This window comes from Coccinella septempunctata, chromosome 2 (assembly GCF_907165205.1).
Source record: "Coccinella septempunctata chromosome 2, icCocSept1.1, whole genome shotgun sequence".
Taxonomy (NCBI): Eukaryota; Metazoa; Arthropoda; class Insecta; order Coleoptera; family Coccinellidae; genus Coccinella; species Coccinella septempunctata.
This window is the reverse complement of record NC_058190.1, coordinates 1,426,668-1,444,099: the sequence shown is the minus strand read 5'-3', so window position 1 is coordinate 1,444,099 and position 17,432 is coordinate 1,426,668. Positions and strand designations below refer to the sequence as shown.

The 17,432-nt window shown below is 35.0% G+C and overlaps 1 protein-coding gene across 4 annotated transcripts; it reads right to left on the bottom strand.

The window, feature by feature from the left end:
- Window positions 1-2,721: 2,721 nt before the first annotated feature.
- On the bottom strand, window positions 2,722-8,663 carry LOC123306303 (zinc finger Y-chromosomal protein 1-like). Of its 4 annotated transcripts, none has more exons than XM_044888237.1 (3): window positions 8,499-8,663; window positions 4,667-5,634; window positions 2,722-4,468 (listed from the first exon to the last, which is right to left on the bottom strand). In XM_044888237.1, the coding sequence occupies exons 1-3, from the start codon at window positions 8,540-8,542 to the stop codon at window positions 2,988-2,990; spliced, it is 2,493 nt and encodes an 830-aa protein (XP_044744172.1). In that variant the 5' UTR covers window positions 8,543-8,663; the 3' UTR covers window positions 2,722-2,987. The 4 variants fall into 4 exon arrangements, with proteins under 4 accessions (XP_044744172.1, XP_044744171.1, XP_044744170.1 ...); XM_044888236.1 differs by having other exon boundaries at window positions 2,722-4,498; window positions 4,697-5,634; XM_044888235.1 differs by having other exon boundaries at window positions 2,722-4,519; window positions 4,718-5,634.
- Between the last annotated feature and the right edge of the window lie 8,769 nt (window positions 8,664-17,432).

Here is a 17,432-nt window from a genome sequence, read left to right as displayed (position 1 = left end):
TTTCGCGAGTCTGACTTTTCCCTTCGCTATCAGTCATGGTGCGTAAGCCCTTGGGGTAGTGAAGAGAAAGTCCCGTCCACCCCCCTGTACGCGTTCCGCGTCATAAGTGTTGAATCCGAAATCTCTTTTTTTCTATCAGTCATGGTGCGTAAGCCCTTGGAGTAGAGAATAAGAGATACCGCTCGTCATCAGTGAAATCCCGTAGTTACGCTCAAAATAGACCTTTTTATCGCTATCAGTCATGGAGCGTAGCCCTTGGGGTAGTGAATAAAAGTCTCGAGTAGGTCCGCCCTGGTTGTGTTTCTTTCATTTCTGAAAACAATCATACATATGTTTTGTTAACTTCTTTCCTTTTTATTCAACAATAATGAGTTCAGTCGGAAGTTGACATTCTCGTCGCAACGTTAATGTACAGGATGAATTTGTTTTAAAGCATTGTGATACAATTTTTTCTAATAAAACCGAGGTGTTGGGACGCGGTTATTTTCTCCATACTAAAAAAATGCCAGTGGACGCAGCCGGAGCAGCTAAGGCTGTGGCACTTGCATACGCTGGGTTCAGCCAGCGTAAGATTGGAGGACTGCTTGGATATCCAAGAACCACGATACAAGATGCTATTCGGCGTTACAGAGATACTGGTTTGTACACAAGAAGGCTAGGACAGGGTAGTAGAAGGTGTACATCAGAGAGAGATGATCGTTACATCGTCTCGAACGTTATGCAAAATCGGTTCACAACAGCGTCTGAGGCTCGTAACCGCTTGTTTGAGGTACGAAATATTAGTTCTTCGAACAATAAGAAGAAGGTTGGCAGAGAGAGATTTCAGAGCATATAGTACAGCCCGAGTCCCAGAACTGACCACAATGCACAGAAGAAGAGCGAGAACACTTAAATTGGACTTCCGAACAATGGAAAGCGGTTCTCTTCACGGATGAATCGAGAATTGCTTTACGAAATCCTGATGGACGTCAGCGAGTGTATAGACGCCGTGGTGAGAGGTTTGCTGAAGGTTGTATGGTGCAAACAGTAGGTTTCGAAAGTAGTTAGATCATGGTGTGGGCTGGCATTGCTTACGACGCCCGTACAGAGTTGGTCGTCTTTGATAGAGGCAGCGTTGATGCTCACAGGTACGTGACAGAAGTCCTTGAACAACATTTCATTCCTTTTGCGCCATTAATAGGCGATAATTTATTTTAATGCACGACAACGCTCGTGCACCACCTCCAGAGTGGTCACCGAATACTTGGACGACGTCAATATTCGACGATTACCGTGGCCAGCTCGAAGTCCAGATTTAAACCCTATAGAACATGTATGGGACAATCTAAAAACACGGATCCGGAGTCGTGTGCCAGTTCCTACGACCATGAGTGAGCTAAAATCTGCAGCATTTGAGGAGTGGGAAAATATTCCATAAAGGGATATTCAAAATATTATGGATGGGCTCCCGAATCGGTTACGGGAGGTTATTAGGGCTAGAGGAGGAAATACGCGATATTAATGGGATGATTCGAAGCGATTTTTTCTTTTAATTAATCATTTTTATTTTGTGCAAGTTGACTGCTATTTCTTTATTTTCTGTTTCAATCAAACTATTTTACATTTAACATAAGTCTTTTTTTACTATAAAGGTTAGCCCGATGTAATAGCATCACATAATTAATTGAATTACTATAGAATTTCGAATGAATTCGTGAAATGTAGGTGGCCGGTTAATTTTGCCCCTGAGTGTATAATCAGTTTCAGAAGGTGTGAATAAACTGGTACATAATTTGATTTTGACTACTTCGTTATCGCTGCCACCCTAGATAACAGCGAACTCTGTCTCCGACTAGCAGCTACTCTGGTAGGTTTGCTATTCTTCCTAGTGAAAAGAATAGCTGGCGCTCAAGATAAGTTTTCTCCGAGGAAACCACGTTACAAGTTTCTACCAAAAACTCTTATTTTTCATATGGATTATCCAGTATATTTCAACATATCTAAATCTATTTTTAAACTTTAAGATGATATAGAATTCTGCAGATCCATTCTGAAAGTTCTGAATAATTTTTTTCTTTGAACAAAATCATATAACTATGTCAGTTCTTCAAAAGTTAGTTGTGCAAAAAATCACACAACTCCACAAAAGTTATGGAAGTCCAAAAGAGTGTTTCATAAATTTCCATTTTTTTTCATCAATTTTTTTAATGTGTTGACTCACTTATCTAACTCATTTTTTGGCCATTTTTAGTATTTTTACTTTGTAACAAAGGTTCTAGGTCTTCTTGTCCATTTTTGGAGGACAGTTAATTATAAATTTTCATTTAAGTTGCTCCTTTATTCCCTCACTTATGAAATTCTATAGCCATAGTTGAAAATATTATAAAACTGGAATGTATAAAAGAAGTACACAAAAATAAACAATACGAATTTGACATAAGTCTTTTAATGTTTATCTGTTGGGAGAAAGCAAATCCAACTGAAGGTCTCTGAAGCCCAATTTTTTTCGAAATAATCTCTAGTATTTTGGTTACAGAATGGGTTATACAAAATTTGAACATACATGTATGTTGCGAGTATATATACATATAGGGAAGTAACATAAGTACGTTAAAATATAAGCGACATATTCCTGAGACAATTTTTAAGAAAAGAAGTCTATATGAACTTCTGTCCGGAATTTTTAGTTGAGGGATTTTTTTCAAGAAGGAATGTAGAGGGGGAAAATGAAAATATCAATGCTTAAAAATAACCTCATATATTTACAGTATAGTTCATTACTGAAAATTGTTACTTGCTATTTGAATGGACAGATTTTCCACGTATTCCACAAAGTATCGTTTATGCTTGTAACATGTCCCCACCTGTTACCAGTTTTCCAATGAATTATTCATATTCACATGAGTGACATTAATATCTCGTTGATGTTCAAATGAATAGAGTAAAAATGTTTTTTGAGGACATTTTTTGTACTTGCAGCATACTCACACAGATGACACTTGTGTTGCCTAATCCTTAATTTTCAAATGAACATAATTCACGTGATAATCAAGTCTATTCTTAACACTCGCAGCATATTCACATAAGTTGCATTTGTGTTCCTTAATTTTCAAATGAACTGATTTTATATGTTTTTCAAGAACATTTTTTTCACTTGAAGCATATTCACATAAGTGACACTTGTATTCCTTAGTTTTCAAATGAACAGAGTTAAAATGCCTTCGAAGAGTATCTTTTTTACTCGCAGCATATTCACATAAGTTGCATTTGTGTTCTTTAATATTCAAATGAACTGATTTCACATGCATTTCGAGATATTTTTTTTCACTTGAAGCATATTCACATAAGTGACACCTGTGCGTCTTAATTTTCAAATGAACAGTGTCAAAATGCCTTGGAAGATACTGTTTTTTACTCGTAGCAAATTCACATAAGTGACACTTGTATTCCTTAGTTTTCAAATGAACTGATTTCACGTGATTATCAAGTGTCTGTTTTTTACTCGTAGCAAATTCACATAAGTGGCATTTGTGTTCCTTAATTTTCAAATGAACTGATTTTATATGTTTTTCAACAGCATTTTTTTCACTTGAAGCATATTCGCAGAGATAACACCTGTGTTCCTTAATTTTCAAATGAACAGATTTCACGTGACTATCAAGTGTCTGTTTTTTACTCGTAGCAAATTCACATAAGTGGCATTTGTGTTTCTTAATATTCAAATGAACTGATTTTATATGTCTTTCAAGGGCCTCTTTAACACTCCCAGCATATTCACATAAGTGACACCTGTGCGTCTTAATTTTCAAATGAACAGTGTCAAAATGCCTTCGAAGAGTCTGTTTTTTACTCGCAGCATATTCACATAAGTTGCATTTGTGTTCCTTAATTTTCAAATGAACTGATTTTATATGTTTTTCAAGAACATTTTTTTCACTTGAAGCATATTTACATAAGTGACACTTGTGTTCCTTAGTTTTCAAATGTGCAGCATATCCAGAAATGTAACATTCTTGTTTCTTCCTATCCAGATGAACACGCTCGACATGCATTAGAAAGTCCCCTTTTTTGCTAGTAACATACTCACATAAATGACACTTAATATTCGAATGAACAGATTTGATATGTAACGCAAGATCTTTTTCATCGTTGGTCTCAAAATCACACATATGAACCTCTTGATTGTTGATAGTAACAGGAAGTGCTTCATCATTCTCTAGATCAAATATTTGAGGCGTTTCTTTGGTAAAAAAGGCAGGTGATTGATTTGCATCACCTTCTCTAATTAGGGAGTTTGGGTTAATTTTTTCATTTTCAATTATATATTCTTCTCTATCGTGAACACCTTCTTCGTCTATAAATTGTTCACAAGTGTCCACAACTCCTAAGTTAAACATATCAGATTTTATGCCTGTTGCTAATACTAGAGGCATTTCTTCGTTAAAAGAGGCAGGTGATTGATTTGAATTGTCTTCAATAAGTAGGGAATTTGAGTTCATTATTTCATTCTCAATTATATATTCTTCTCTGTCATGAACTCCTTCATTGTCTATAAATTGTTCACAAGTGTCCACAACTCCTAAGTTAAACATATCAGATTTTATGCCTGTTGGGTCTAATACTGGAGATATTTCCTCGTTAAAAGAGGCAGGTGATTGATTTGAATTGTCTTCAATAAGTAGGGAATTTGAGTTCATTTTTTCATTCTCAATTATATATTCTTCTCTGCCATGAACTCCTTCATTGTCTATAAATTGTTCGACAAATTCTAAGATTTCTGATTTGACATGACTTTTCTCGTCATATTTGCAACAGTAGGTATGATCATTATGATCATACTGTGTGGATTTATCGAGATATTTTTCTTTCCCTGTATCAACCAAGTGACATTTAGGAAATTCACACTGGTCCAAGTGAACCGGTTCAGATTTAATGGTTGTGGGATCAAATACTTGAGGGATTTTTTTGTTGAAAAAGGCAGTTGACTGATTTGCATCAACTTCTATATCTGAGGAATTTATGTAACTTCCTTCGTTCTTTATTATAAATTCTTCTTTATTGTGAACTCCTTCATCGTCTATAAATTGTTCACATGTGTCCACAACTCCTAAGTTAAACGTATCAGATTTTATGCCTGTTGGGTCTAATACTGGGGGCATTTTTTCGTTTAAACAGGCAGGAAATTGATTTGAATTATCTTCAATAAGTAGAGTGTTTGGGTTAATTTTTTCATTCTCAATTATATATTCTTCTCTATCATAAACTCCTTCATTGTCTATAAACTGTTCAAAAATGTCTACAACTTCTAATTTAACGGGATTCTTGTCGTCTTTACTACAGTATGTATGATCGGTATGTTCATATTGTATGGGTTCATCAAGATATTTTTCTTCCCTTGCACCAATCAAGTGACATTTAGGAAATTCACACTGGTCCAAGTGAACCGGTTCAGATTTAATGGTTGTGGGATCAAATACTTGAGAGATTTTTTTGTTGAAAAAGGCAGTTGACTGATTTGCATCAACTTCTACATCTGAGGAATTCGTGCAACTTCCTTCGTTCTTTATTATAAATTCTTCTCTATCGTAAACTCCTTCTTCATCTATGAAGTGTTCGCATATGTCTATGATCCCTGGTTTGTCTTCTAACTTCACTCTGAAATAAATTAGACTTTCTGAGTCAGTTGAATAAAAGGGCATAGCTGGGCACCGTTAATCAGACAATCAACTTCGTTAATCGCTCGTCCGTTACTAAAAAAGTTGACTTCGTTAAACGTTACTTTTGGAATAATTTAGCGCAAGTTAACGTTAATCGTTAACACCATATCAGAAATGCTCTTTTTTATTGTTGGGTTCAAGATCCCTTTATGAGAATGGAGAATTCTCCTCAATTTGGGTTATCACTGCATATGCAAGTTTAAACTGAATAATTATGAGTTTCATTAATGATTTTTTCAAATTTACCGCGGAAACTATTCAAAATCATCCTTCAAATATGGGGTTTTAAAATTTAAATCGCTTTGTGCGGAGTTTATGATTTGGCAACAGCTCCTAATAGAGAGAACAATGTCCGATCAGCTTGTTTATAAAATAACAGCTGTTGATTTACAGGCGCGTACTCACTGGCGAGCTTCAACTGCAACCGGCCATAAAAATCCCATAAAATTTTAAGACCTTCCTCGTTCGTCGCAGACTTCATAGACAGCCATCTTTGTCTATCTCATCAAGATAATGCATTTGTTGTCCTTTATTATCAAGGCATATTACAGTCGATGTTGCCAGCTTGTGCAATTCTCACAAAACGCTTTGAACTTTGAATACCCATTCTGATTTTTCATTTTTCAGTGGTTAAAATAATTTTTTTTGGGAAACGGTTGAAATGGATATTTCAACCGTTTATTTTATTATTCAGTTTAATCTTGGATATGCTGTGATAACCCAAATTGAGGAGAATTCCCCATTTGGGTCACATGGAAAGAAAATTAAAAAAAAATAGAAATTTTCAAATAGTGTTTAATTCTGAGTACCTATTTCAATCTCATATGGATCATTATGAACTATGTAACTAGTTTTTAATAGGAAATAAAAGGTTTCAATTCGAGGTTTTTTTTATCGAGACCCACAAAAGTAGAAACATCTAGATTGGACATTGGCTTATGGCTTGATTTCAGTAGGACAATACACACAAATATCCTCCAGGAAATATGATGAAACTCCAATATTAAATGCCAAAATCAATTCCAAATTTTTCTTGGTAACTATGCATAGCGCCCACTCACAGGTCCATGTCCATAAATTTTAAAATTATGAAATCATCACTATGGATGATTGTTGTCATTTCATTAAACTAACTTTATTATCCTGTCAGTCAGTGTCAAGTAAATTATTATAATATTATCAAAGAGTAACAACTTTTTGTTGTTGAATTAGCATTAATATTGATAATGATAAGGATTGTCAAATAAAAGGTACCTAAGTTTACATAAGTACAACACTTTCTTTGTAAGGTCTTGGGTCTTGTTAGTACGAATACGGTGAATGATTGCTAAGCAAGTGGTGGTAATTTACGAAGGACACTCAACTTCTCAACAGAAGAAAAGAGTTTGTTGCTAACTACAGTATGATTTGTGACACCAAATTGAAAATTAAAAAAGACTGATGGCATTACAATAAAGGCAAAAGAAAAGGCTTGGTATTCAGTAATTAATTCATTCAATTTTCGAAATCCATCAAAAATGGGAAGTTTTGCAGCCAGTTCAACAAATTATTCTAGGTTAGAATCCTGCCCTCAAATATCTAAGTGGTCATTACAGGAGCGCTTAAATTTAAGGCTAGCTTTAGCCATTCAAATGTCACTCAACAATTGGTGCAACGTAATTTAAGTTAAGGGTTCATTTTAAGGGACACTTAACACTAAGTGCGTCTTCTAGAAACCTACGTCGACAACAAACTTGGATATTTACCGATCATGCGTTGCTTACTTTAATTCGTATCTTCCAAACGACTAAAATCTGAGACAGATAGCGCAAGACCTTATTCCATTACCGCATAACCACCCATATCTCTTTGATATATTATTAGGTCTATGAAGAACCAGTAAATGTCAAAGTACTCTATCATCTGAGTTCACTCTTAACCCTGAACAGAGTACCACAGGGATCCATACTGGGACCTCTGTTGTTCTTTCTTTCTATCAATGAGCCTCCCTTAAGTCCAAGAGATGCTTTGTTCAGTTTTTGTACACAAAACATCATTTTAAAGATGGGTTTGATAATCTTGTTTGCTGATGACAAGTCTTTTGCTGTTAGGGCTTCTTCTTTCTAGGAGCTTCAAATATTGTGCGACTTTATACTTGATGAGATGGTACCGTACAGAAAATCCTGTAATTAACATTGAAAGGACGGAATTTACCAGTGGATGAATGTGGTAAGGAACTCATTCTTGCCACCTGGATACTGTTACCACATCTAAGGATTGTGTTAGATTTCTTGGAATTTTTATGGATGGTAATTAGAGATAGTTCAATCATATTAATTTGGTCTGTAGCAGATTAAATACCTCGTTCTTTGCTATAAGTGGAGTAGAACACTAGCGTTCCCCATGTCATCGTTGATCAATATCTATTACAGCTTAGTGTTTAGTCATTTATCTTACAACATCCTTCTTTGGGGAAATTTTTCAGTAGATGATAGGGTCTTCATTGTCCAAAAGTGGATTTTGTGCATGATCTATAATATAACTCCAAGGTCGTCTTGTAGACCAGTTTAATAACAAAATAGTATTCCCACACTGTCTTGTATTTTTATTCTTGAAACTTATTATAAATAATCATAATTCATAACAACCATACTCGAAGTGGAGGAGTACCGAAAAACACAGGAGAATAAAGGACATAAAATTGTTTAACCATTTACCTTGCCTTATTCGATCTCTGAATCTCAGAGAATTCAAGACGACTAATTCAGTTGAGTTAACAAATCCGGCATAATGGAAACACAATATGTAAATGTAAATACTCACTCATCAATATCAGCATCTTCAATAACAATACAATGTTCACCCATATCTATTTTTGGTAGGTGTAGATCTGGATTTAAATGATGAATTATAAAATCGGTAAACACTCTATTTAATTTAAAGTTCTTCAATACTGGTTATACGCTTTTCCTGGAAATAAAATCCTTTCATTTTATTGAAAACGATGATTTTTTACGTTGTTCATATCCGTATGATGAGAGGTTAAAAGCATAGACCCAAAGATTATAGAGTAGGAAGATGGGAAACGACCCTACTAATCTAGTACTAAAAACCGACTACACTTTGGGCCTGTGTTTCACATACTGAGAAATTAGATGGCGCTGAAATCGTAATGTCAAACAGTAAAATTACAGTTGTCTGCTTTGTAATTTAAGGGCGCGAAATTCGAATTTCATTCCTTGTATTGGATTCGAATATCGACTTAGTCGAGACCAGAAAAAAACATCCTGAGCGACAAAACAGTACCAGGGCTTTGTTTCGTGATCAGGATGTTTTTTTTATGTAAACATTGTTTTGAATCAATTAATAATAATGAAATACTCTGTTAGATTCGCTATATTTTTATTCGAAATTTATAAAAAAATATGACAGAATTGAAGATTTTACAGGGTATATTCAAAGGTGAGGTTTTTTTTGACATGTACAACTGGTGAGAATAATTGTGTCGAAATTCTCACTTTTGAAAACACCTATATACAAATAATACAGCTTTGAATAAAGGATACAAAAGTACATATTGAATATTATATATCAAAGTTCTTATTTCTATGCAATAAATTTTTTTGAGGCAATAGAATGTGTTGAATTTGTACAATCTTTATCAGAAATCTAAATGAACAAATAATCGATATAGGTACCATATATTTTGCATTCCAAGGAGTTGATTGTTAATTTCAGTTTTCGGATCTTTCTATCACTTCTGGGGAAAGACTTGGAAGTACTCTACAGAGTGTGGGAACTTCTTTCAGGTACACTCGAAAGAATATCTGAAAAAGGGGAAGTTCTTGTAATCTTCTTTCATAATAAAACAATTAATTCAATATATTGCATAAATTTTCTCATATATAAGATGATAATTCGTTCAATTATTTTTGTCACAGATATCTAGGATGACTTACCATCAGTATTTGTCGTAACACTTTCAATCTGCTTGCTTTCCATTTAATGAGACCCCTCCATGAACGGAATGCTTCCTGCATATAAAAAAGATATGCATTCAATATATGATAAAGGAGTGATGAATTCAGTTATGCATTGCAGATATCTAGAAAGACTTACCATCAGTATTCGATGTATCAGTTTCAAACTGCTCGACCTCCATCGTATGTGGTTCCTTTGGTGACCCTTTCGTGCATGGGATGCTTCCTGCATACAGCAACTTGCGTGGATGAAAAGATTCAAATTGACATTAAGTAAAATGCAAAGATTATAGATTATAGAACCTAACTCTATAATCTTTGGTAGAATGTTCATTGCACATAGTGTAGCTTTTACTCAAGTCAATGTCTTGACGCCCGGAAAATTCTATCCACTTCAGAACACTGAAAATAAAAATCAATCAACATCCGAGTCACATGGTACGAGTTTCAATACTTACGATTCCATTTTCTTTGGTAAATTCAAAAAACTTATATTCGGAGAATCCCAAACGGCAGTTTCAACAGTTCTTCACCATACAATATTTTCCATACGACATTTTGGGCAAAATCTTTGATTTTGAAGTTTTCACTATATACACAAATAACATTGAAATAAGGTGACTAGAAAGAGCGAGTTGAACGAGCGGTACGAAAATCAAAACGTAAACAAAACGGCCATGTTGAAATATCTCCATAAAATGCCAAATGGCCCTTGAATAAATATTTTAACCAGTCTTAGTATTTTAATACACAACGGAACCACCAGGCGGCGCTCACGCAAGTGTAGTCGCTTCGTTTCCCATCTTCCTTCTCTATAATCTTTGCATAGACCTAATAGTATATTATTATAATATTAATAGATCTATGGTTAAGATTCTTTGAGAAAAACCATAGAGAAAACTATGAAGAGTAGAGAGAAGGAGAACTATCGTCGTCCCCGAAAACGGGGAACGTAGGTTAGGAGTCGCTGCGATCGCTACGTTTATCGATAAGGGGTGGGAATTTTAGCGTCAATTTTAAATGAATAGCCTTCATTTTATTTTAGATTATGTGTCATCGTGGTTTTTCTTATTATTTTTGAAATACGTTTCTTCAAATCTATATTAAATATGAGTTCTCTGAATTATATGCAATAAAATACAAGTCAAATTTTAGAGGGTACTATGTTATTAGCTTTATTCATTCATAATTATTATTATTATTATTATAAAAGATACAGAGTTGAGTATAAAATACTATAGAACTCTTGAAATAGAAACATAATAAAAATAAGCAATATTCATCCAATGACAAGGGAAAAAAAAAGAAGAAAAAACAGAAAAATCCCCAATATGTGCTGAAATATCCTAAATAACACTTGTCCTCCAGATGTCGAACCGATTGTTGAAAACATTAACCGTCGGAGCTCCAACAACATGAGGTGTAAGTTGATTCCAACAAGCGAACACCCGATTGCTCAGGAAATGCTGACGGGCTCTCGTATGGAATCTTTCCCGCGCTAGCTTCATGTCATGTCCTCTGCGATGGTTGGTGTTCAGCACAAAGAGATGCGACAGATCACAGCCGAAAAATCCTTTTAATGCTCTGAACGCCACAATCATGTCCCCACGGATCTTTCGATCCGCGAATGTATCAAGACACGTTATATTCAGACGATCTCCGTAGGTAGGTGTTTGCACTCCATATGGCAACCGTGTGACACGCCGCTGCAAAGATTCGAGCATCTGAGCATCTCGCCGAAGCCATGGATGCCAGACCGGGCCAGCAAACTCTAAAATTGGGCGGATGTAAATCTTATAAAGTGCGGCGACGGTGTCTGGATGGCAACCCTTGAAACACTGCTGGATCATGTAAAGTCGTTGTTTTGCTTTATTACAAATATGTAAAATGTGTGTACTCCAGGAAAGGTCACTGTTCAACGACTCCCAAATCGACTTGGCTCAAACATCCATCTAAGGCACAACCATCAATAAAGTAGGGTCGTCTCGAATTATTGTTGCCCTGATATAAAACACGACACTTGGATATATCCAGAGGGAGCAACCAGTCGGAACACCACCCCACCAGCAAATCCAGATCACTCTGAAGGGTCCGATGACAGTCCGACCTGTTGTACAATTTTATGTCATCTGCGTACATTGAACTCTATGGGAACTGGAATGGCTTCGTAGGTAGCAAAATTCGTCGAAAATTGTGACCGAGAGAGAGGGAAGAAGTAGAGCAACCTTTCTCTCTCTAGAGTGTTTTTGTTTACACTATTATAACCTAAATTTAAATGTCATTTTCGTAGATAAATTTTAAATTACATAGTTTAATGTCTTTTTGTCAGTATTTTAGTAAAAATCATGGTGATAAATTGTTTAGAAGCCATATACTTCCGATTTACATTCCTAAGAAACTCGAAAAATGTCTATATATCAAGTCAAGTTAGCTGTTGAACAGAATTTCTTGTGCTTTCTCAAAGCTTAAATATAGTTTTTTGATGAGTGTTTTTTAAGTCTATGTGTTTCCCAGAGTTACAAAAGTGGTTTTTGCAGTAACAAAAAACATTTTGAATAAGAAGAATTTCATAACAACAATGGTCCAGTATTGTGTTGGAAACGGATGCCATAATGCAGGGGACATAAATATAATATAATATTTTTTATGTGAAGTGTTGGTATCACATAAACCAATCCATCCTGAACAGTTTTACAGAAGTGAGAATCCACAAAAGGAGAGAAGCAGTAAATAATTAGGAATTATGCCTTATGTTTTTCATTTTTTTAGGTTCCCTCTCTGAAAACCTTTTACTTTATACCTTTGGACCAAAGCTACAGGAAGGAAAAACTGGTATCCGTAGAAATACATTTGCAATAACAATTTGCAGTCCCCCACAAGAAACATTTCTTGGCAGTTTGTCAAGGAATTAGAAAAAGTTCAAATGGAGGAAGGTCTAAGGTTGGCTAATTCCCTTTCATCTCAGCATATCAATTGTAGAAATAGAATTATGAATGTCAGATTAGCTACTCAAACAATGAGTAATGGGGTAGCAGATGCTATGGAATTTCTTGATAACAAATGTAAGAACTTACAATTTGAAGATAGTGCCACTACCGTTGAATTCATTAGAAAAATTGATAGAGTGTTTGACATTCTTAATTCTAGAAATCTATTCGGAGAGGGTTTAAAGCTCCAATTAGATCTTTTTCCCTGAGGTATGTTGAGGAAATTTTTAGTGAAACTATAGAATATTTAGAATCATTGGAAATTGATGATACCAACATTCTTTTTCACTATCGAAAGACATTCGCTTTAGGATTTATTTCGACCATGAAGAGTGCACTAGGGCTAGTGTAGAATGTTCCATCAATCAAAATTAATGAATGATGAACTTCATGGGGATCCTCTACTATTCGTCAGAAAATGACTAAATTAATTTTATTTAATAATTGCTAAGCAAATGTAACATTTTTGTCCCAATTATGTTGAATAAAAATATTTCAGCAATTTTGTTCTTTACTTTTTGATATGATTCCTTTTATATATTGAACTATTTGGAATATTTAAAATCTCTCGCACTGACACCAGAGACGACTGTCTCTGCTCCAGAGACAACTCTGTCTTCGCTGACACCGCTTTTCATATGATTCCAAAGCTTTATCCGAGGCTTTTCAGAAGATCATTTCCTCATATTCTTGCCTCTAGATTATAATTAATATTTATATTCAAATTACTCTAAAGCTTCTATTTTATTGATTCATCAAGGCTGCAAGGGTCATTATTAAAAATTTCGTTCCCGAAATTCAGGAAATTACGATTAACATCATAAATCACTAAAAAAAGTGCAAAATTTTTAGAAATTTCGATTAGAATGACAAACTAATGATTAAATATTTTTAGTACGAACCGACTCGTTGAAAGATTTGAACAATTTGGGAAATGGAGAAAGAAGTGAATTTTTCCAATCAGTATCAAACAAAAATATTTTCAGTTCGAATAGTTCATTCTTTCATTCCCGCACATTGAAATGTTTACGTTGCTAATAGCAACGGCGTGCGAGAGAGAAAGGTTGCTCTACTTCTTCCCTTTCACTCTTCCTCATTTTGCCTGTATCGCGATGCCATTCCAGTTCCCATAGAGTTCAATGTCTGCGTAAGAAGCGGTGGGGGAGCGCAATAACTGTGGTAGATCGGACACATATAAAATGAACAAGAGGTGACCAAGAACCGATCCCTGCGGTACACCGCTCAGCACTGGCCTCAAAGGGGATGTCATGTTACCAACCCTAACCGAAAAGGTACGATCCGACAGAAATGAACTGATGAATCTGAGTAGAGTTCCTCGAATACCAAAGTGTTCCAATTTATGAAGTAGTCTCCTCTTTGGCACTCGGTCAAATGCTCTTGCAAAATGAGGATACAGAACATCCAACGGAATCCCGTCATCCAACGACTTAGTCCAGTCATTCAGACATGTCAGAAGATTGGTGATAATTGATCTTCCTGTAACGAATCCATGCTGCTGCGGTGGAATAATGGATCCCTGCAATGCGAACTGAAGAACCTGTCCTGACACTATTCTCTCGAGAACCTTCACCACGACAGAGGTGAGACTTATGGGTCTATAGTTTTCAGCCTTAAATTTATCACCCTTCTTGAATATAGGTGTTATCGTCGATTGACGCCATGCTGAAGGTACAGAACCTGAAGACAGCACACGATTCATAATCGAGCTCAGTGGTCCACTAAGGGAAGATGCACACGCTTTGAGCAGAGCTGGCGAAAATCCATCAGGACCTGGTGCAGATGAAACGTCCAATCCAAGAAGAAGTTCCTCCACCATGGAGTCGCTAACTATGATACTCTCCAAGGATTCGGTATTTCTGGGAACTTTGATAACAGGCAATGGACCATCTGGTTCTACCGTGAAGGAGGAGGAAAAAGAGCTGGCAAAAATCCCAGCCGACTCCGACTCATTACTTGCCATGGTACCGTACATCACATGACGTCCAATGGACGTCCATTTTATATCCAAATGAAGTACAAACGTCCACGGACCTTATATGGAAGTCCAATGGATGTACATTTCTGGACATTTACTGTACCTACGTTCATAAATGGACGTTTTATGGATGTCCATTGTACTTTAAATAAGGATGTTGGACAAACATCCATATACGTCCTTTATTGAACATCCTCTGGATATACAAATCTGGATCTTAATTGTACTATCAGAAATTGTACGTTAGTGTACGTCCATTAAACGTACAATTTTGGATCAACGTGAAATATCCATGAATGTACAGGGTGGGCAAATTTCGATGTTTTAGCACTACAGTTTTTAAACCAGAGGAGATACACAAAATCTGATACCCCATTCTCGTTCTCTTTTTCTAAGAAACTAACAATAGTAGTAGTCATTTTTGGCCACTTTCTTTTGTTTTCGAGTTATAAGCAAAAAGTGGAAAAATGGCGATATCGAAATAAATTTATATCTCCGCTAATATTGATGATAGAGCTCTGAAATTGAAACATTATACAGGCACTTTTTTACGTAGAATCCAGTGGCGTGCTCGCCTTTTTAGCAGGATTTTTAATTACGAAGCTATGACCCAAAGTTATGTTTTTTTAAATGGGAACACTAGTTTTCTGTGCCATTTTTTGAAAGCTCAATTTTTACTGATTTCAAAAATATATAACATCATATGGTTTGTATCAATATAAATAATAGAAAATGGTCAAAAACCTTTTTTCTCAATATTTCTATGGTTTCAACTTTTGATGAGCATAGAAAAATATAGCATGATTACCAGTGTCTCTTTGTATGAGTCCTTTCATTATTATGAAAATTTATGAAATATATCTTCATTCAAATTTCGTGAAAACTGGTAAAAAGCATAGAAAGAATGACATTCCCGGAAGGAGACTGCTTTTGTTATAGGAAACTCTATTTTTCTGTGCTCGTCAAAAGTTGAAACCATAGAAATATTGGAAAATGGTTTTTGACCATTTTCTTTTATTTATTTTGATACAAACCATATGATGTTGTATATTTTTGAAATCAGTAAAAATTAAGCTTTCAAAAAATTGCACAGAAAACTAGTGTTCCCATTTAAAAAAACATAACTTTGGGTCATAGCTTCGTAATTAAAAATCCTGCTAAAAAGGCGAGCACGCCACTGGATTCTACGTAAAAAAGTGCCTGTATAATGTTTCAAATTCAGAGCTCTATCATCAATATTAGCGGAGATATAAATTTATTTCGAAATCGCCATTTTTCCACTTTTTGCTTATAACTCGAAAACAAAAGAAAGTGGCCAAAAATGACTACTACTATTGATAGTTTCTCAGAAAAAGAGAACGAGAATGGGGTATCAGATTTTGTCTATCTCCTCTGGTTTAAAAGCTGTAGTGCTAAAACATCGAAATTTGCCCACCCTGTACATCTTTTGGATGTTCGGATCTGGATATAAATGTACTTCCAGAAATTGTACTTTTCTGTACGACAACTGGATGTATCATTTTCTAGTATCTATAAGTATACATTTCTCAACATTCGTAGGATGTACATTTCTGGACATTTACTGTACGTTCAAAAATGGACGTTTTATGGATGTCCATTGTACTTTAAATGAGGGATGTTGGAAATAACAGGAATGTGTATGCAAAGACATATACCCTTGTATTTGCTGCCATGTCGGTCTCGGCTCTTATTGAGAGTAGGTACATACTGACTGTGTGGAAACCCAGATGTTCCGCCCTCTCATAATTATTCCTTTTTTTACTCTGGAACTTTCGTCCCAAAGATCGAAACATTTATTTTTTGAGTTTCATTTGAGTGACACACAGCGAAATATAGAATCAGAACAGAATATCTAAGAGAAACTCATTAATCTGTAATCAGTGGAATTTGAAGTGGACTCGACATATTTTGTAAATTTGTGAATATTTTGGCTTTAGCTTGTTGAACTACATTTGAGGTATATGACACTATAGTGTCTAGTTCTAGTTCCAGTGTGTGGTGCATATATTTGATAGTAACGGGGTGAGTCGAAATTTTTATTCTTGAGTGAAGTGGCAAATTTACGTGTAGATAGAAAAATATAATCTAATGGGTAGAAATGTTGAAAGAATCGAATGTTGAATGCTTATGCGAACCACGAATGTTCCTCTCTGTTTCATGTTAATTTGATGATTTCATTAGTTATAATTATATTCATACTATCGTAAAAAATATATTTTTGTCTTTTCACAACCATGAATATCTATTATTTGGTAGGGGGACAGGACAACAATATAAGAATATGAAACGGAATTACGAGAAAACATCCAGAAATTTTATTTTCAATAGATATTATCACCATTCTATTTATAAGTATAGTATGGTGATGTACTGATATATGATGTGACAACAGCAAAATTTCAATGACATAAATTTACAGAAACGGCCATACACTCCAGTAAAGGGGACAGGAAGCAGATAGAAGAGGCCATTTCTAAATGAGTTCGAGGAGCCAACGATAGAAAATATATCCTAAGTGTTTCCTATTCAGTGTATATATATATACCTATATATCTGCTTCTTTGTTATTCATTTTTTTATAGTTTAGTTTTTTTTGCTTAGGGGCAGTAGTCCAATGTTCGAATTATACTTACTTGTTATTTATTTTATTTTAATTTTTCACATAAAGATGTGGAACATTTCCAGGCATTTCATTTTTCAATAATCCCAATTTCTTTATTATTATCAATAAATATATGTATTAATAGGTGGGATTTTAAAATACCTTTTTCGA

Bases quoted from the DNA above. Each gene is read 5' to 3' on its own strand.
- LOC123306303 (XM_044888237.1), bottom strand. From the start codon at position 8,542: ATGGGTGAACATTGTATTGTTATTGAAGATGCTGATATTGATGA. The intron at 5,635-8,498 runs GTGAGTATTTAC...AATTTATTTCAG, and splicing joins GAAGATGCTGATATTGATGA to AGTGAAGTTAGAAGACAAAC. The intron at 4,469-4,666 runs ATTCCCTACTTA...TAATGAACTCAA, and splicing joins GAATGAAAAAATGAACTCAA to ATTCCCTACTTATTGAAGAC.